Here is a 22,105-nt window from a genome sequence, read left to right as displayed (position 1 = left end):
CAGCCGGAAACGTTCCCGACTTAGGCCCACGAAAACCTCGGCGCTTGGAGTCGCGTACGAAAATTTAAACATACTTGAAGGAATTGTTGAGCGCTAAAAAACCACGGAAAAAGGACGAACACACGGGACGCCGCAGTCGCAACTGCCGCACTTCTCGGCCACGTCGTATTTTCCGACCTGCCGCATGCTTGCCGTGTTCGAGAGCAAACTCCCAGCCGTGTAGCTGTTAAGGTGCTTGCCCGTCGAGCTAAAACAGCAACGCTCCGCGGCAAAGCCATAAACCACGATAACTATCGCACTACCGCAAATCCCAGCACTTGACAGCAACAACAACAACAACAAAAAAAAAACGAGCTGGAGATCCTGATGGCGATATAGATAGCGAAAGCTCGCGGCGGAGGAAAATGATGATGATGGCGATGATGAGCTTGGCCTTGGGCGCCCTCCGTGGGCGGGGTCTGAAAGCTCCTGTGCACGTGTGTGGCCTCCGCGATCAAGCGCCCGTTGCGCGCAGCCGGAGCCGATCGCGGAGGCCTCGGCGCGTGCATTCCGAAGGCTATTCCCGCGTGTGTCGCGGAAAGTTTCGGTGCGGCCCTTACACGGATCTTTTTTTTTTAGCATTTTCTTCGCGAAAACGGGGTGCGGCCCGTACACGAGTGCGTTTACGCGGTGTGTTCAATTTTGCGAGTCGAAAAATTTCCGGAAATTTTACCCCGCGTAATAGGCGCACCCCGAACTTTGAGCCGGATTTTCTGGCAAAAAAGTGCGCCTATTATGCGAGTAAATACGGTACTTTAAAGTTATTCTCTCAACATGACAGCACTGCTGCTTGAAAAGAGCATGAATAATCCAGAGTATCCAGAACAAGAAGGCATTGTCATGGCAGTGGGCCATCCTAACTGGGCACCCCCATGGTGATAGCGCTGAAAGCAGATGGCAAGGGCATCGATTTGAGGTGATAACAGCCTGGTCTGAATTCGGCAGTGATGACAGCACAGTACCCATTTCCCAAAAGAGAAAACTTTTGCATCCTTGCAAAGTGAGGTCAAGTTCGTCAAGTTAAACTACTGTTAGGAAGTCCCACACTCTTTCATAGGATGAAGGAAGTCCTCCACGTCACCCCTAGCACATCTGCATGTGTGGATGACACTTTCGCGACAGGCAGAGCTGACACTGAGCACCTCTGAAACCAGAGCCAAGTTCTGCAAAGGATCTATGCATTAGGGCTCAAAATCACACAGGAGATGTGTGAGTTTTCAAAACAGTCTTTTTTAAACTCTGGTCTTAAGATCAATGCAGCTGGACTCCAGGCACTGAAGAAAAAAAAAGATGGCCGATTTGCTAAGTCAGGCCAAATGAGAATTAGGTGCGCTAGCAATTCGGTTCCGGTGTTCAGGTCCAGTGTTCACAGATGGCAGCTGGTCGAACTGTGATACTGGATTTATGTCCATATACCGTATATATGTACTTGTGTGTATATACGGCCACACTATAGCCACACTTTTTTTTCATAAAATTTTCTCAGGTGCGGGTTATACACAAATCAGGCCTATATTAGCACACTGTAGTGCCATTGTGACTACTTTGTTAGATAATTAAAAAGCTGGTGACAGATATGAGCATTTTATTTCACCATTCATCACCACTTTGGCACTAATCGCTGTCGGACGAGCTCAGCTCATTGGCACTCTCACTGCTGTCAGACGAGCTCACCTCATTGGCGAGCTCCCAAAGCTGGTCCCCCCCTGTGCCATCCACGGCGTTTGACAGCCCCGTGACACTAAAACTCTTTGAGATGGTGTCCGCTGACAACGAACGCCATGCGTGTGGAATACAAGCGCAAACTTGCTGGAGGGACGTTCACTTCAGCCACCCTGTCAGAGTTGTCCCGTGGCTGCCTGCGGCCATCCACTCGGTGTAGCAGCACCAAAATTCCGTCTTGAATGGCCGGCTAACGCAAACATCGAGAGGCTGCAGCACACTTGTCAGGCCACCAGGAATTATGCCCAAGTCCGTTTGGCAGTCTGCCAGCAGAGTCTTCACTCGGTCTGTTTAGGTGCCCTCTAAAGCTGTCGAGCACAAGAAGGACTTTGCAGCGTAGTAGGCCTCCTGGTCGGTTCTGCCACACTGTTTTCATTTCGGCACAGCAAATATCGCTGCTCCATGGAGCCATCCAGGATCAATGTTTAATCCCGATCTGCCATTGGAACAGACAACTCGCGCTCCCATTTTGCCAGTGGAATACGATTGCTCCAAACAGAGCAGAAAAACTTGATCCAGATCTACCATTGGAATTCAACATGTTTTTTTTTTTTTTCATTTTTGCAGCCGAAAGTGGGGGGTGCAGGCTATACAGGAGGGCGGCTTATACACGAGTATATACGGTATGCAGAATTGGTCATTCTCTCTAATCATAGATCCCTGAGAGTTTTCCTACTGCTCCTGGTGCAGTGTTGCAGTGATCAAGCAATGTCCCACTGCCCTTCTATGGCAGGTGCTGCCATTGGTGGGACTTGGGTTGCTTGGGGGTTGGGTTGCGACCCAGGTTGCTCTTCCCTAGCAGCCTGTCATGATGAAATGAGCTGCCACTTGACACGGTGGGCAGGTTGCTAGGTAATACACCTGGGCACGTTGCTCACCACCCGGTGGGGAGGGGAACAGCCTGCCACAAAACTGGCTTCAGACAAACACACAACGGCTAAATGTAGAGAATGGCCACTATAAGAGCTAGCGAACTAAAACACAGAAGCCAACATTCAAGTATCCAAGCCCAAGGAGTCGGTGAGCAGAGCAAAACCGTACACTAGACTCCTCTTGCACTACGAAAAATTTCTCCTAACCCTACCCATACTCGTGGTACATTTATATGCACTGCTACACAAGAACAGCTGCTGGTGGTGGACAGATGAGGAACAAAAAGCTTTCGTCAAAAGCAAAGAAGCCATCCCACAAGCAAAAGTGCTGCTGCACTATGACCCATCAAGAGAACTTGTGCCAGCCAGTGATAAGTCACCATATGGTGCTGGTGCAGTGCTTTCACACTTGAATGAATCCTCACACAACTAAAGTGAAACTACTTGCACCTGGGAAAGGAGTCACTAGCTATAATTTCTGGTATCAAACTCTTCAGGGACTACCTGCTAAGGCACAGCTTTGTCCTGATCATTGACTGCAAGTTGCTGGTGAGCACCTTTCATGGAGACAAGGAACTTCCAGCCATGACAGCTTCAAGCCTCCAATGCTCGGCACTCCTTCTAGAAGCTTACATGTATATCATGGAGCACCTACCACAACGCCCAAGTGGAAATGCAAATGCTACGAACGGCCTGCAACTGAGAGTGCTATATGCAAAGATGTACCAGAGCCACCACAGCTGCTCATCTCAATTTCACAGCTGGAAGAGCTGACAGTGCGAGTCAAGCAACTGAAACAGTACCCTCACTAGAATTGATCTAACTCTAAGCAAAACGCTGCAGTGGGTCAAAGAAGGATGGCCATAAAACATCCCAGTCATCATGCTACTTCCAACACAGAATCATATCTTTGACCTCCTATATGAGACCCACCAGGGGATGGTCAACATGAAAGGCATGGCAAGGTCATTGGTCTGGTGGCCTGGGGTGAATGCTGAGATAGAAAACTGTGCTCAGTAGTGTGCACAGTGCCTGCTGGTCTCTGCAGTGATACAAAAGGCAGAACCAGTCCCCTAGTAAATACTGGGAACAGGTGCACCTAGACAATGCAGGACCCTTTGAGGGAAAGATGCTCCTTGAACTAGTAGATGCCAGAGGAGGACAAATGCTCTCATTATTGCCTCTTCTCCTTCACCCTCATAACTAATTCCTTGATCTTCCCTTGCCCTTACCCTCAGTCTGTTACCCCCCCTCCCCCCCCTCATCCTCACAAACAGCACTGTTGTAAGACAGGCTTCGGCTCCCGAACCTTCAGTATTCAGCTCTCGTCGTCTTCTTCCTTGAGCGCCAGCCGCTGAAGGAACCTTCAGCAGCTGGTGCTCAAGCAAGAAGACGACGACAAGCGCTGAATGCTCCGAAGCTCATGCGTGCTCCGGACTGATCGCAGGACTTCTGCTAGTTGTTCGCGACACAGCGTGATGTAAGACGTCTTTACTCCCCTGTTAACATTCGAGTTACTTTTCCTTATTACCGATAAGTGCCGAAGTTACTGAGTTGCACTAGGCACAAACTACTGTTCACTTCGTCTGCTTTCGAGCTGTGTGGATCTTGCTTACCACTTCGAAGTTTTCAGTAGCCAAGCACGGTTGCAAGAAACAACACAGAGATTATGGTCATGCTGTAGCCGATCATTGCTAAGAGCCGAATCAGTCTGGTACATCCAGCAGCTGCTAAACTGAACTGTGCTGGGAGATTCAGGGCCATGAAGAGCGCAGAAAAATTCTCACAATGCCCTAACAAGCAAATATGAGGAGAGTGCCAGAAGAATTGCAGCCACGAAATTCTCCTGGTTGCCGGTAGAATATACACTGCATAATTAATCGGGCTGACCTGCCCGACCTGCTGCACACTCCATAACTTTGGAGGGGGCAGAGGGACAAAATACTCCACCCCACATGCGGAAGATGGGAGATTCGAACTGCTGATCGGCGACAGGTTACACATCATTAGCCGCTGACCAGAGGCAGGGAGCAAAGACAGCAAATTGGACTACAAAAAAAATTGTCCCCATTTACCATTTACATGCAGGTTGTTTGGCTTTGGAACCTGTCGAAGGACCGGCTTCATCTATGATTTACCATTTGCTGCACTGTACATTCGTCCAGTGGCTTTATCTTTTGCCTCTTCTTTCTGAGATCTGTATGTGCACGCAACCACATGTCTCACTCTTCATCTTCATGCCTCCTCTCCACTCGGCTGCAGCTGGCGCAACACTCCTCCGAGCTTACTCGAGTTACTCTGAAGCTTCACCCGCATGCCACAGCTTTTTCACTAGTGACCTACCTATATATAGTGCTAGCACACTAAAAACTTTACTCTGAATAAAGTTGCAACAAATGACTATCATGCACAGCACTTAAGAGTAACAACATAATGTCCAAAAAGGCAAGGCAGTGGAGCATATACGACTGATGAATTACCAAGTCAGATAGATAGCACAAAAGAGAGGGTATGGTGAAACCAACATATAAGTAACACCGATGTAATGGTCAAAAAAAGAAGCACAAATGTACAGAATGTTCTATGACAGAATGAAGTTACACAAACTACAAGATGAGGTACAGAGATCGAGCTACACAAAGAAATAGTTTACAGACTACAAGATGAGATACAGAGATCAATCTACACAAAGAAAGAGTTTGGGAAAGCGTGGGGAAACGGCGGCTTATCTGCGGACTGGAAAGGTACGGTTGCAAGGAATGCCGCCGGGCTGCAGATGATTGCTGTGGAGCAGATGCGGCATTGCATATGCAACGAGCTCGAGCCGTGCATCGGCGGGACCTCTGTCACCGCACTCAACATATCAGACCCCGGCAGGCCAATCACTTGCCTGCCACATCCTCGGCTGGCTTCACTGCCATCACATGCACAGATTTCCTCCAAGCAATGTGCCCAGCTTGTGTTTTTCCTGCTACCGCATCCTTGTGGTAAAGAAATATGATCAAAAGAGATGGCGCAAAAACACTAAAGCTAGGTCTCGAAAGGAAAGCGAAGAGGTCAGAGGAGAGACTGGACACAGTGAGGGACACGCGTATGGATGAGCGCTGACTTGCAACTGAAGAGTTATTCTGTACAGTTAGATGCGGAGATGGGGAGGGCGACAAAGGACATGATTGCATAGGAGAATAGGAGACGAGACCCAACAAAAGCAACAAAAACAACAAAAGTGCAGGACAAAACCCCACACAAGTGGCACTTCTCAATGGCCTGCCCCGAAAAAAAAAAAAAAAAACGTCAGGTAACCCACCCGGGAAGGGCTCGGAAGAGGTTGGATGAGGTGGAAAAAGTTCTCCGCCAACACTACCTCAGTGTTCAACTTAGGAGCGTTAGACACTGGACCTTCAAGTGCTTACATGGTGTGCTCAGCAAACGTGGAAAATACCAAATCTAAACATCCACAAATGTTTTCTTTCCAAAAATATCCCTTCTAATACACAAGCAGTGCCTCTACCCTATGGATTTTGCACTACTATATTTCAATTTATAGCCACCTTCGCTATATCTGGTATATTTCCTCGTTATATCAGTAATATATAAACGTGCGCATCACAACACGACGAATCATTTGACACCATCCTGGACCTCCTGCGACAAACGGTTCGGCCGTAATGGCCGTCTGAAGGTTCTCAAATGCATAGTTTGGGGGCGGAAAGGCCGTCATTGCGAAATCTCACACATATTTTTGGCTTCATCGCAATTAGTAATTTTATCCTTAGGAACATGCCAAGTCATTTGACACCACTTCGAACATTCTGTGTCCAATGGGTAGCCCCCAAATTTTATGCAAATGGTGGTCCTGCAAAGGGGGGAGAGGGTGTCCCACTTCGAATGCCGCTCTATTGGCACATATATAACGGATCGAGAGTATTGGTATCAATTGAGGCACTACGCGCCCACTGTTGCTATGTAATGTAGTGTGGTCACGTGGTTACTATTTTAGTCAATTTGACCTTCATTGCAGACACAACGGGTCCTTGACAAACGTAAGTAGTAAGAGCTAACGCTCTTAAAGAACAGCAACAACTGAGAAATTTACAGCCAATCAATTGGACTGATGCAAAGGAAATGCAATGGCATTCTCCTTTCATCGCCAATCTATACCAATTTTGATTCTATTCCAAATCTGAATCCGATATAGAAAAGATGCCATCTTTTCCTCTAGCGGTTCCTTTTTGCACTCCTTGTCATTTCTGGTTGTCTGATAACTCTGTCTGTGGTAACTACGCAAACCATGCAACGTTAAAAGATCGCAATGGCAATGAGTCCTCATACCACTGCCACCGCAGTGGTGCCGTGGTTAAGCGATGCGCCACTGCCCCGGCAGGTGGCTGTTTCAAACAGACCAATCGGTGGGGCTTGAGAGACCAGGTTGCTCTTCCTGAGCAATGTGGAGAAGGAATATCTCTTGCAAGCCTCATTTTTGCACAGGCAGTTCTTCAGGAAGCTGTCGTATTTTGCATATAGGCTTGCTGTTGTCCAAGTAATTTTAGTTTTTGCTGAGTCATTCTTAGTCCAACATCTCCCTCCTCTCCCCTACCAGTGGAGATGGGGAGGGGAGACGTTTGGCAGGTGGAAACTTCGCAGATGCTGACGCCAGACAGTTTTTACGTTCGTAGGCCTCTGAATGCTAACACTTTAAAAACAATACAAGAAAGATGGGAACAGGAGACTGAAAAACCTATTGTAGTCGACGTGTTAATCTTAAATAAAATGAAAATATGTAGGTTCATTACTTTGATAGCATTTAGGTTGTCTCACAAAAAATTTGTAGCTTCTTTGTCATGAAATTCCCTCATTCCTCTAGAGAGGTCACATGAATGTTTTGCATCAACAAATTAAGAAAGATTCAAGAGCTCATACTGTTTAAGGTAGCTCATTACACGGAATTCTTTCCGGTCCAAGACAGTACCTTAACATCTGTAAACCGAAATTCAAATTCTGCTGCAAAATTTGTTTCACAGTGGACAAAAATTGGTAGATGCCAGCAAAAGAACAAAGACGGAAGAATATGCAAAGTCATAAGAAATGTGCACACCAATGCCAGAGCAAGGAGCGCAACAGCTCATGGGCTTACCTGTACGAGTAGAAGCTGAGACATCCACCAGGGCGAACGGCAACACCCACACCATAAGCACCGCCCTTCTCTCTGAAAAGTGAACAAAACAGGAAAAAATACAACAACTATGGGAATGCACGCCCAAGATATCAGATATCGTATTTATCCAAATTAACGCGACTACAGTTGAAAAGCAAGATTTGCTTTTGTGGGCATGAAACGGGAAAAAGAAAAAGTAAACAAATGTAACACGAGCAGCAAGACCATAGTATAAAGGAAGTTGGGTAGAAATTTATAAACAAAAGTAGTTCCAAGACAGCTTTTCTGTAGCTAGACTTCAAAGGAAAGCGAGGTTGCCTTCAAAGATTACCATGGTAGGGCAGTTGCTACTACTGTTACTGCACGAAGGTTTCGCGCACCCTTTCTTTTTTAAGAGAAGTGCACAAAAGATTCACAGATAAAAATGGTATGAAGATAACCTGCCACCCCGTCACTACAACGACCATGCACTTTAGAGGCTGCGTCATGGTCTAACTGTGGTCTAAGACCCTTTTCCCAAGCATCTCTCCCTAGATGAGCCGAGCACCAGGCCAGGGGAAATCTTGTACCCATTAAAGAAACCGGTGGGTACCCAGCGGCACTGGGGATCGAACCCAGCACCTCCCGAATGCGAGGCAGATGCTCTACCACAAGACCACGCTAAGGTGGCGAAAAAAAACTGCGGAAAAGAAACTTCTCCCAATTACTCAACCATGCAGCCAGTCATGCCTCCTTCCTGAACATTGGTGGTCATTCTTAGCAGCATTTAAACGAGTTGTACATGCGGAGCTGTTGAAAATCTGCGCGACAGCACACGAGTTCGATGTTGCCAAAAAGTGCGCCAGATACCTATACCAAGGGAAGCAGCAATTTCAACGAAAACTTTAATGGATCCGAAACAAATTACTACTGTTGTATGCGACATAGGCAACACTGCCGACATTGAGAGTGTCTACCGAACATGAATAGAAAGAAATGAAGGCCTTTATGTCTTACATGTTATGTTAGTTTGTCATTGCTTCACCGCAGCTATGATGTGTGATGCTCCGTACCTGTCACCTAGTTCAATATTTGTGGCTTGGAGTTCGCACTGGCCAACCAATACAGCAATTCTCAGTGGTTTATTTTTGTTTCGTTTTTTTTTTTCACCTCCCAAAGTTGGGGGCCAACCTGCACGACGCATCAACCAATGTGCGAATAAATTCAGGCCAACGCACCTTACTTCTACTTTTAGGAAAAGCACTCGTGTTACATTCAAGCAAACACAGTACACTACAGCCAGGAAGCAAGGAAGAAATGGGAACAAAACAGCGCAACGAATGAACAATGAAACAAAAGAAACTGCTAGCATGGGCACCTAAAAAATATGAACTGGGGCTTTAAGTATTAAGGATTATGATGAATACTAATATGTGGAAGCCACATCCATAATTGCAGACTTGGGATGAAAGGAATGCATTCCTCAGGCTGGTAAGACACATGACCCAAAGGGAACATAGCCAATATTTAGCTTCTTTCTTTTTGCAATTTTACTACTACATCTTGCAGCTTGACATCCTTTATCAGTTCAGGCCTTTGAAACTAGGGACTCTTCAAACTCTTTCCTGCATAAAGTTTCTTCGTCTGAAAAATGTAAATGAATCATAAACCTTTAATGAACTTAGATAAGCCCAGCTCATTTTCGGCCATAACCTCTTTCTTGGCTTTCGACAAATCTACCTTGCCACATATATTCCCATTATTTCTGCAATGCTACTATTATATAGCAGCTTTCAAAGAAGCTGATGCAATGTTTGCAGTACAACCAATAAAGCCTGTTTTACTGCGGTGAAACAGTGCATAGCTGGCGGTAACAGTCAAGGTAAAGGATCAAGGACCATTATGACATTTTGGTCACAACTGTTGGCCATTAAGGAATTAATGGCACACTAAGGCCTTGCAGCACTGGCAGAAGGAACCAGTCCGCAGGGCAAGAAAGATCAAGGCTTTTTAAATCTGCATGCAGACAAAACATGCAGATGCTCATTATAAGGGCCTGGTTCTAGCCAGAGCATTCTACGTACCACAAAATACCATATGTCCCAGCTAAAAGTAACCAAGATTTTAAAAAGAAAGCAGTCTCCTAGGCAAATAAAATTAATTCAGTGCTGTTGAGAGTTGCACGGCCTAGCCGGCAATATTTTCCTTTGCTCTGGAAACTTGCTTAGTCAAAACAAATTAGCTAACATTTAAACAATGGTTTTGTGAAGAAGTGTCAATGAGGAAGTCGTAGATCACCTTGGAAAACAGCTGGTCAAAATGTTTGGCAAGGTACCATTTGCATAAAGTAGCTTTTTTTACCGGCCTTAAAATAACGCTCCCAAAATACAAAAGCTACCACGTGACAGAGGTGCTACTTCAGCATCCCATGACGTGTCTCAGAGAAAAAAAAAAAATCTGCTTTTCTATAGACAACTGTCCCCGGTGGGGCTTTGCACGCACACTGGGTGAGAGATATGCACTAACAACTGTCATGTGGTAGCTTTAAATCTGCAAAATACAAAAGCTGCACTTATGCAACTGCACTTATGAGCTGCTGCTACCACACAAAACAGAGCTGCAGACAAGGCATTAATGATTCAGTAGAGCAGGATCTTGGGCAGGCTTATCATGGTCACCCCCAGGGCAGATCGGCAGAATTACAGTCGAGCCCGCTTATAATGAACACCACAGTCATGCGCCGTTCATTCGTTATATGGGGATATTCACAGTAAGTGGAAGAGCCATAATATAGATGACAGCCACGAGGCGGACTCCTACAGTGTGCTGATCACATAGCATCTGCGAGTCGCCACTGGCCCAGCCAAGTTCTTATGCCGGCTGACCCATTTTCACATGTCACGATCAGTGGGACTTACTGTGCGTTTAGATCTAGAGCATCACGCGATGAAAAGTCACTTCTAAGTATCGGGCAAGTATCAGCCAGACGCGAAATCTGTAACAGCCAAAATGGCCACTGCTGTGTCTATGGCGCTTAGGTTCATCTGGATGCTGTCTTTGCTATAGGCTAATCAACCGGCGACAGCCTCTCTCGGAAGATCACACTGACGCTGCGTACGGGTGCAGCAGCAGCAGTGGCCAATTTTCACGTACACGAAACATTCCACATCATCCAAGATTCAGTCTTAGCTAGAGTCAATTTATTGGCCAAACAAAGCGCAGAGGCACTTGGCGAGCCTAGCACGGACACAGTGCAAGAGAAAGGCCTTTTTTGGAAGCTTGTATGCAGCGCTAATGTCTGCGAGGCATAACCACCTATCTGCTCCTCGCCGGGAGGCATACAAGTACACAGATGTAATGAAGCAGGCGTTCGAGCTCTTTCAGCTTTTAACGTTTAATCTGGCTTCTAATCAGTGATCAGTGAATGCAGGGCAGGCGATAACTCGTGCAACTGACGAACGCACTCCAGTGCAAGCTGAGATCGCGCTCTTCTCCTAGTTCTGTTTAGGCCGGATAAGATCTTGTTGTGACCTGCTATAAAATAATCGCAGGGTCCTGCGCTTGAAACGGAAGAGAGATATCGTTGACAACCCACAAGACTGCTGCCCCTCCTCTGCCACAAGCTGATCAAGTGCATGGAAGCCAATGCGAGTTTGCGCACCAGCGGCAGACTTGCTTTTACTTTTTTTTTTCCTCTTTACTTCACGCAACCTGCACTCTTTTCATAGCCTTCACGCAAAAAGCAAAAGCAGTATCGATGCTCGTGTAGGACCGCGGTGAAGAGCGCACAGTGTTCGCCGGAGCGCAAGCTCCTGGCACCTGCATGTTCACTGCAAGCAAATTTTGGGGTCTTGGATGTTTGTTCAATTTGAAATTCAGCGCCATAACTTTAATGCAAAATTTAATGGTCACGTTGCCTTTGTTCATACTAATCAAGTGTTCATTATAAGCGGGACCATCATGAGTAGGCTTGACTTTATTTACACTAGTTTCAATGCTGCACAGCTCCTTCACACATCTCCTTCAATGTTTGAATGATCAGCAAAGCTCATCACCATTCATCAGCAAAGTTTGTCCGCTTCCCACCATCTATATGATGACACGTGATGCATAGAGCAATTTAACGAAGTTGATGCAGCTCAAGGCCTTTGCCAACATATTGAAAAAAAAGAAGAAATCTGCACAGAAGAAAATAAGCAAGCAAGGTGAAATGGCAGTTTAAAGCCGCAAAACATGTATGCCAGATGCAGGGTAGTCGTAGAGAGAAACCATACAGGTTGCCAACTTTGGACTTAGCATTCTCCAAAACTGCTGTCGGAGCAAAGCAAGCGCAGTGACACACCAGGAACCTCGGAGGTTGCAACTAAAGCCAACAAATTATCTGAGCAGAGGTGCACTGACTACCTGAACTATCTAATATAATTTATAGTGTAAACTTTGCAACTGCAGAAGAATCTACAAATTAACTCAGAGCGCAAATTAAGCAATTTTGAACTAAGGAGGTTTTTACTCAGGGGTTCTAAAAATGTATTTTTAAAAATACATGGTGCACACATGACTGCGCCTTGCATATAAATTCGCACAAGACTTCACATGCGTCCCTTGAAACTTTTGCTGCACAAGCCAAAAACATAAACCCTAGTCATCAATTAAAGAATGAAAGGAGTTTTAAACAGAAAAGAGCCAATCATTTGTAAGCAACACTGGACAACTAATATAAACACATGACAAAGATTTCTCAAGATTTGAATAGAGTACAGGAAGTCTGAAGACAATTAACAAAAATATTTATGATGGCTTCCAACTCAAGCTCTATAGTCAGCACATTCAGGCAGCCTAACATTCAGGCAGCCCCAAGATGTGAAGCAAATACTGACCTCACTTCTCGCAGCAGGTACTTGAACGACAGCAACTGAGATGCAATTTGAAGACTGCAGAAAAGAAGAAAAGCATTCACACAAACCATATTAGTCAAGTACAAAGTGCACACACGTCAGCAAAGCGCATTAATCCAGTTCTTAATATGCCCAACGAAACTGTCAGCGAAGAGCATGAGCACAAAAAAAAACAATGCAATGTTTACGCTACCGATGTGTATAAATAGTTGAACTTGGCAAAACCTTGGTACACAGAGAGATAGCGCACAGCACCCCCTGGTGTTTATGATTCCGTACACCACTCCTTACATCCGTGTTCTGACATCGCTTCTCTCTCGTATCCACATCGCTTCCCATTGGTTCATGCAGCGTACACAAGTGACCCTACATGCACCTATGGAAACCCATTCACACCACCCGTTTACAGGTATGATGCCAGTATGCCGTAGACCTGTGCACACGCTCATTGGCACACAGAGCACAGGCACATATGCTGTTCACGCCATCTCTCACCCTCCACCACAGTCATCATAATGCAAGTGCAATGCCAAGCAAGCACACTACTCCTCTCACCAGTGCAAACCTCTTCCCCCTCTCACCTGACTCCATCTGCTACACAATATTCACACTATTGCTGTGTAAATCGTTAACTCAGTAAGAGCTTGCCAATTTGCCCCTCCGCACTCTTACATTCACTCCATCTGTGATTTGCTATTTCTGACGCGAGCGCCCCCCCACACTGCCATCCCATGGTGGAGCCGCTAAAGTGTGCTGCACGCAGCGCCCCTCATGTACGCCGTGCTAACTAGTGTCTGTGGTGCGACATAGCTACATCTGCTGTTTCGTAGAAAGCTTCCCATAAACAGCTTTTGCAAAATTGTTAACCAAATAATTTGTCGCCAACACATGCTTCTATATGTTCAGACAAAAGAAAAATCTTTTCTGAATGAAAGAGGAAAATAAACTTATTGCAGCCTATTCCCATTCCCTTCTTTTTCTGCTTCCTCAAATCAACCTCCAGAAAACACTGGCTATTAATATTTAGCAGCAATGATTTCATTCAATATATGAAAGCAAGTTGTGACATGTGCAGATCAGTAGTAGTCACATGGTATTTATTTTTATTGCCAAAGTGAATTCTTTTACAATTTCTATTGCTATACATGACAATGGTGGTGGTAGTAAAATGGGTATTGACAACAGGGAGGGAGAAAAAATTGGCTGTGGCTTAGCTTGGTTAAGCCCGGTAATTGTGAAAGCAATATCCGTAGCTACGCCATGGTTCAGCTGGTAGTGTAGCTGGTGGTGGTGCTTGTGGTGATGCATCGGTTATACAATCCAATACAATCCAATTCAATCAAATGCAATCCAATCAAATCCAATCCAATGCAATGCAATCAAATCAAATCCGCTAGGCGCGCCACGCGCGGCAGGCGCAGGAGTTAGGCAGCAGCTACCAAGCGCAGCCTCTGCAGCTCGCCACTCTCTTTTACACGCATTACGATGAGCTTCCCTAGTGGTAGGCGGCATCGCCGCGAAGCAATGTTAACTCTTTCGCTACCGCGCCATAGGCGATCATTCGCATATGATCGATTCAAATCGCCCGCGCAAAAAAGCTAATTTTGGAGCGTTGTGGACGTGCTCCGCCATCTAGTTAGCGAGCTCAACAACTGCTCTTTCGATTGCAGCCTTGGTTTCAGTGTTTTGACATGAGGGGGCGCCGTGAAAAATAAAACTTTGAACGGCCGCAGCACCGTCAGCCGGAGAAAATGGCGTCCGCGTCGCCGCGCGCTCCTCGGAAGCAAAAGCTGACACCGAGCACATCGGCCGGTTTCGGTTTCGTTTTTTGCGACGAAAGCAGCGGTTATTAGTCGGGCAACAATGTACAAATGTTGTATTTCGGTTTCGGCAGCGAGACTTCGCCTCGGGAGCCTGGAACGTCAGCGCGTACTTGCATGTAAGTTCTGTTTTCGTTCGCTGTGCGTTTTCTGCGGTGAATACTGTTTGTAATTGATGACAGCGGTTTATTTTTGTGCTTCAGGGTCTTGACAACGTATGGCGAAGACAGTTTGCCAAATGCTCAAGGTCGCGTCGCGTTTTTCAACCAAGACGACAGCTAGGTGTCCATATCGGCACATCGCTGCGGAGCGGCGCTCGGAGATTCGCTCGACTTCTCGACTTTTTTTTGATGCTCTTCACGGCGGAAATGATGAAGATCGTGTGCAGAAACACTAATAAGTATGCATGGATGAAGATTTTCAGCAAATTCGGCATGACGGCTCATGGGAAGACGTGAATCTGTTGGAGATTCTGATGTTCATTGGAATCATGATATACATTGGAATTGTTGACCTGCCACGACTGTATCTCTACTTAAATACCAGAATAATCTATTCTGGCCCTCTGCCATCAAAAATCATTTCTCAAAATTGGTTTTTCGCTTTTTTTGTTTTTGTTTTTTTTTTGCATGTAACGGACCCGGATGATTCAGTGGCGGCAGCTTCTATTGGCAACACTTGAAAAGTGTCCTGGCTTTTGAACCACATCGATAAAACTTATTTCATCGATCCTGATGTTTTAGAACTTGCCTAAAATGCCAAATTTTATCAGCTGGCTTTCGGGGAGCAGCTCATTCAAGAAATCTTCGGGTATGATGAGGGAAAAGAAGTCCACGCCCCCAATCCTCTCATAGAATCCATTCAACACCAACCGAAAAGAATGAAAAAAAGAAGAAACTACAAGCTCGGCTATCAGAGAACAAGGGAGGAACAAAGATAAAACCTTATGTGAAGCATTTGTCAGTCTACCTCTACTTCACATCTTCACCTCTGATTGCTCTTCACAGTGGCACCACAGTCATGACCCCTGACCTGACAAGCCATGGAAAGTGCAGTAAATTTTTCTCATAGCTGAAACTGTGAATATGACAGCTATAAACATGTGCAACAGTTTGTATATTCCAATTTTCCTCTAATCAAGTTCGGGCTTAGTGCAGCCGGTAATTTTTGTTTTTGCTATTTACTTTTTTGTGTTTTTAGCAAATTTCACAAATAAATGTTAATTTACTTTTGCACACACAACTCTGGTGTTTGTTTCATTCAGAAGTGTAACTAATAAGCTACAATTTCATGCATTGCAATATGTGCTGGGTGTATTAGTTCTTGAGAAAAAAAATTTTCTTTCAGTACGCTCCAAATCGTGCATTTTTCTGCGGTAGCGAAAGAGTTAAGCCGCTGGTGGTTGGCACAGCTACTGCTTTCTAGCAGCGTGAGTCGAGCCTAATCTCTTCAGCGTAATGCCACAATCGCGCTCCTAGCGGAGAGCGCAGGAGTTAGGCGCCGGTGGTGGCACCGCCGCGGCTTGCGACAGCGCGAGTCGGTCGTCCTTCTCTTCGGCGTGACGTCACAACACATGTTAAGCTCCTAGCGGAGAGCGCAGGAGTTAGGCGCCGGTGGTGGCACTGCCGCGGCTTTCGACGGCGCGAGTCGGTCGCCCTTCTCTTCGGCGTGATGTCACACATGACTTCACACAGAGGTCAACTAAAGGTTAATGGTGGCGCCACGGCAAAGGCTGAAAGTGCAAGTAGTATTGCATTCCCAATAAAAAAAAAAAGCCAATTCCGCAGGTGGAGCCTCCAGTCCAGGGCCCCTAGAATGCAGTAGCTGCCTCAGCCCTAGCCACCAACCAGTACTGGTTAGTGGCCAATGTGTTGGTCAGCTGCTCCACCCAGGAGCTGAGAGACCAGTCAGAGACATGGGTGAGGGCGAGGCTGCTCTGGAATCACAAGACCACATGGATTAGGGTGGAGCAGGACCCACAATGGGGTCACCCAAGAGGGTAAGGAATAGAAAATGAGTTGGGCTGGAGTTGGGGCCACACTACTGCTTGTAATGGGTCCGGAAAGAATGAGGGGAGGGGAAACGGGTACACCTGTTCCAGTACGAAATTGGTATGGACTGTCACTAGAGTCTCCGGAGGACCGGATGGTGAGCTCTCAGGCAAACTTATAAGCGCATGCATTACCAGTAGGAGTGTGCAAATACTGGAATTTTTGAATACGAACACGACGAAAAAAATGGCTTTGAATATCGAATATCTGTTCGGGATGAAAAAAAAATTCAGGAAAAGATAAATAGGCAAACCCTGTCATTTCTTGTCATTCTTTTTAAATAGTGTATGGTCTTTGCAACTGAAATTAAACAAAACAAGACAGAATAAGCAATAAAAATTTTTTAAATGACATGCACAGAAATGTGTACTGCTTGATTAGACAGCATAACAGTAGGCAACCTGTAAGTGGCCATGCATAATAGTAAGTGACGAAATGAAACCCCTGAACTGACATACGACAGCTAAAGATAACATGATGGGGTAGTAAAAACTGATTAATTTGGACTTCAAGGGACTGGAAAAAAATGTCCGAATTAACTGAAGCCCAAATTATCAAATGCCCCTTCCCCATCCCCAGAAAAAAGAAAGAACTGCCGAAAACGCAAAAATTGACTGAAGCTTTGTGAGAAGGCTCCACCACACAAACAGTGAATGGCCCGTGACGAGCGCACAGCTTTGGCATGCTGGAAGAACAATGTGGACATAATTGGGGGGAACACACACTGGCATCAGAATGGCAAGACTTCTTCTAAAACAAAAACGAAATGTCCGGCGATGCACCAGTTGGCATCGCATCAAAACTGGTGTGCTGCTGGGTTTGGACTGCTTGCTCAGAAACCAAAACTATGCCTATGTGGCCAGGGTACTTTTTGGCCTAGAGGTAGGGGCCCTCCTATCATGGTCACGCCTTTCGTTATGCACACGTCAGAGGTGTAATGCACTGTGCAAAAGGTGGGCTGAAACACATTATGGAAAGATGAAACAAGAAACTGTGCAGTTTCACACTGTGATTGTTTGAAGCAGGTGGTTGGCCATCTTGTTTGCATTGTGTAGCTGTGGGAAAGCCCATTTGGGGGATTTCGCATGAGGCCCAAGCCCAGCAGTACGTGCCGAAATGTGAGTTGTCCATGTGAGAAATCACGGAGAAGAAAGCGAAGAGGACGCTTTTGTACTGTTGTCCTGACACTTCAAACTCGATTTTGGATAAATAATCTGACCAGATAACGTGGGTTTTCCACAGTCGGATTTATGAAAGTAGGCAGCATTTGACCACTGCCAATATCCAGGAATTTTCAAATATCCATTTCTCGAATCGAATATGAGCTGAACAACAAACTCTAACATTCGCACACCCCTAACTGCCAGGGAAGCCTGCATGACCAGGCAGGCCCATCAGAGTAACAAAGAGATCTAAGCTGGGCATGATCAGTCATGAACATGATTTAGTGGTATATATTATTATTTCAATGTGTGTATGCTTCTGTTAAGCAAACCACAGGGGCACTTCCATTGTATATGAAAACCACCACCCTTGAACAGGAAATATTCCCATCTCACCTCCGTAAGCCAACTTGTCAACTTGACATAGCCAAATTAAGTTGCTATATAAATTTAGCTTGTTTATTGTTTGTTTATGGGGTTTTAACATCTTAAGGCACTTCATGCCATGAGGGACACCATAGCGGAGGGCTCCGGATAATTCGAACCACCTGGGGTTCTTCAACCCTTTTAGGGTCGAATTATTTTGAAGAAAACTTTCCCAGGTGGTCAAATTACTTTATTGCGGATCTTGAATCTACAAAATGTATATAATCGAGAATAAATAGTAAAAAAAAATTAGGAACAGTACTTTGGTGACAGCATCACCCACAACTGGAAAATGTTCAATAGAATTTCACGAGCGACGGTGATAAACAAGCTAAGAGCAGCACCAATAAAGATAGAAATCAACTTCCGCCGCCTCTGCAAGAGAGTGCCCAAAAAGAGAAAACACGTTTCACGCGACTCCGTTGCGATCCCGCGGCGAAATCAAAACCGCGTAGGCGCTTTGCCGCAGAGAGCGAGAATACCTCGCGAGCAACGGTGATAAGCAAGCTAAGAGCAGTGCCAATAAAGACAGAAATCAACTTCGGCAGCCCCTGCAAGATAGTGCTGACAAAAAGAAAACTCAAATTTCGCGCGACTCCGTTGCGATCACGCGGCGAAGCCAAAACTGCAAAAGGGGTGTTACCGCAGTCTGTGCCACCGCACTAAAGCTAGACATAAGTTCAGCTTATATCCGTAAGAAAGCAGCACAATATTCAAACACTTCTTGTAAGTCCTAAGAGGTGGCAGCACCCCCCAGTGAGCACGCATTGTTCTTTTGGCGCAAAATTTCAAACGGAAGATCGAAACCGTACCCATACGGCAAAGACCTTGCGGGACAGAAAACCGCCGCCGTACATATACGGCAAAAATCTTCAAAGGGTTAATGTGCGCTGACATCACACGGTGCACAGGCCTCTAGCATTTTGCTTCCATCGAAATGCGACTGCCACAGTTGGGATCGAACCCTCGTCTTTCAGGTCAGCAGCTGAGTACCATAACCATTCAGCTACCGCGGCTGCTGCTAAAAATTTAGCCGCCTACACAAATTTGTTATAGCAAATGGATGTTAAAAGTTAATGAAAGTTTATTGCCCCATGTTTACAGCCAGAGGTTTCTTTTTTTTTTCAACAACTTGATCAGTACATAAATATAAAAGCATCCAGAATTTCATGGCAATAAAATGTCCTTTATAGTTTCAGCTGTAGTCTCTAACCAGGCTGCTGCTTTTCTACATTAGCACTCAGCAACTAATTGTAATGGCAAACAAAGCCTACTTGCCTAGAGTAATCAGGGTGGATGTAAGGCACTCCATTGAAGCTCTTTGCACAGAAGTTGACACTGAAAGGGAATACCATGTGGATCTTGCGCTCTTTTGCATAAAAGTCAGGATCCTGCAGAGTAATAAAGAAAAAGAGAGCCCACAGTTTTTGAAATAGTTACTATGTACTCCACAAAGATTGTGTTTTAGTGGCACAAATGCCAGCAGCGATTGCAGCCAAAGTAATGCAGTGTTCAGGTGAGATATAGAATTGAGACTTTATGATTATAGCCAGCCTTAGAGAAAGTAGTAGAGACAACAAACAGGAAGTTAGGATAGCCCATATGGTGCTCTACTAATCGAGCAGTGGCAGTTCTTTTTTCTGTTTAGGTTTGTATGCACACAAAACGTAACATAGTGTTAAGTTTGTCACCCGTTGCCACCACAAAACCGCTGCAGCTGATGTGGAACTAGACTGGCAAGTGCAGCACGCAAATTGAAAAGCCCAAGGGTCAGCCACAGCATTCAATGCAAGAAACACAACACATGAAAATCTAAATTTCTCACTTCATTCAAACACTATCCAGTGAATTACAGATATCCATGATACATCCTTAAATGTCCTATTTCAAATTTGTCAGATGTGTGTAAGTCAAAGGGAATTATTTGGACACTTTCAGCAGTGCACACAGCTCACATTCGTATCAAGGGGGCAAAAATTAAAAGCAGTAAGCGTACTTTCAACCTTTCACATTTTAGGTATGGCGTTCTAAATTTAATCATTCGCGGCTATTCGGACAAACCCTTTGCATGAACACACGATAGTAACCTGGAGAGCTAAAGTCTGCTCAGCCATAAACCAGCTGAATTTTGGTGCGGGTAACTTGAAAACCATGAACAGCATAAAAGGCAATTTTGTCGGACATAAAAAAAGTCCACTGCACTTACAATGAAGCGTGTTACTTATCAACAACCTTTTGTTGGGAACACCTAGTAATTTCAATTGTGCCTTGCAACCACCCTTTGCATTCCTTAGTTGCCATAGTAGTTGGCCTCTTTCATTCATATCTTTACAGAGCCACTTAGTTTCCCTGTTCACTTGATTACGATAGTAATGCCACTTTAGTAGGGCAAAGATAGAGCCCTATGTTTCTGGGTTTTGTTTTCACTGGAATTCGGGGGGTAAAAATCAGGCACTAATTTCTGAGTTGAAACTCCGGTAGAAATCAAGTTACTTAAAAATTTTCATAATTCGCGTTTTTTGGGGCTATTTTTCCTCCGCAAAAATAAGTGACTACTATTAGGTCACACTGCTGCTTGGTACACAAATAACCCATCTACACTCATTACTTTCATAAACAGTCCAAAAATGACAGCTTGCAGCGAGAAAAGTGCTCTTCACGGCAGATATGTTCCTTTTTTGTGTAATTACGATTTATTTAATCGCATACGTCACCATTCTCATATGCACAACTTCCGCATCTCTGCTATACAGTTGGACACATCCCGAGAATGAAGCACCGAATGCCCATCAAAGGAGGCCCTCCAGCCAATGGCGTCCACCAGCTGTCAAGACATCCTGCTTAATCCCCTTGCACCCACTAGCGAGAGACACTGTGGAGGCGTTCAGGTGCAAGGGGATTAAACACGGTTTAAGTGGATTAAAAATGCTGCTATGAGAACAGGGCAATGCCGCTGACTGGGGGGGGCCTGCTTAGAGCGGCTTTGTTCTTGAGCTGTATCCGACTACAGACCTGCTTGCTTTTGTGCATTGAGAAAACATTCGACATCACAATGGCCATTTGCCTTTTGCTAGCATGGGTAATGCTTGATGCGATGACACAGATAAAGTGTCTTGTCAGTAACTGTGTTGGCTTTTTCACTTCTAAGACTTACTTTTCTAACCTATTAATGGACTAAACCATGCCCAAAATTTAGCAGCTTAGCACAAAATGGAAATTTTGTGCTAAGCAGGGTGGAAAGGGGCTTTAATGACCGAGTACACTTTACTTGTGTGTGTGCCTTACAAACATATTCAGTCGTGCTGTTGTGGCATTTCAGTAGCTAGCATGAACCAGAGCATGTGCAAAAGTTCGAACTGTTGATGCTTACCATTTTTGTTTTTGTTTTGTATATGGGGAAACAGAGTTAATGGTGAGTATGGTGCGTGCATGTGCAATACTATTCGTGACACAATCAGACATGCGCACACCATGTTGCTTAATTTACAGGCAAGAATGCAGCCTGAACATCAGAGCAAGCTCTGTTTACACTTCTGTAGTATATGCGTACAGTCTGCATCACCCTTGCACAAAATTTTCAAGTGGTGCACTCCCTAGAAACTGCTGGATTCCAGAGGCAATGCTTGCGCGAAAGGGGAGCCCATAGGCTTACAAGCCAGGTGGGCACGGAAACCCTGGAAATACCTGGAAAATATTGGCTGCTCTCTAATATCAGTTTTTGATTTTGGTGCACACTGCTTAAGCGCTCTATACAAGGGTGACACAGACTGTACATGCAGGTGTTCTTCCAGCCTGGTAAAGCAATGCTGTATTGTCAGTGCACATGAAAGCAGCATAAAATAAAGCACAGCCCACTCTACAAACATACTAACAGTCCCCTCATGAGCAGGAGGGCCATGAGCAGTCTTTAGCAAACGTAAGAATTTCAAAGTTGCATAAATGGCAAAACAAACATTCACATGCAATAAAAGCTGCAGTATACA

At 45.3% G+C, this 22,105-nt stretch overlaps 1 protein-coding gene across 2 annotated transcripts in view; it reads right to left on the bottom strand.

The window, feature by feature from the left end:
- Positions 1-22,105, bottom strand: part of LOC149354876 (uncharacterized) — a 246,907-nt gene that overhangs the window by 34,589 nt on the left and 190,213 nt on the right. For both annotated transcript variants that reach the window (XM_089583536.1, XM_089583535.1), the window contains exons 7-9: positions 19,401-19,513; positions 12,645-12,698; positions 7,768-7,839 (exon numbers count right to left, since the gene is read on the bottom strand). In XM_089583536.1, the coding sequence (XP_089439662.1) occupies positions 7,768-7,839; positions 12,645-12,698; positions 19,401-19,513 (239 nt within the window). The remainder of the gene's footprint in view (positions 1-7,767; positions 7,840-12,644; positions 12,699-19,400; positions 19,514-22,105) is intronic.

Source organism: Amblyomma mixtum, chromosome 3 (assembly GCF_055824585.1).
Source record: "Amblyomma mixtum isolate Tamu chromosome 3, ASM5582458v1, whole genome shotgun sequence".
In the NCBI taxonomy this organism is placed as follows: Eukaryota; Metazoa; Arthropoda; class Arachnida; order Ixodida; family Ixodidae; genus Amblyomma; species Amblyomma mixtum.
Note: the sequence above shows the minus strand (reverse complement) of the source record. Positions and strands in the feature narration are given on the sequence as shown.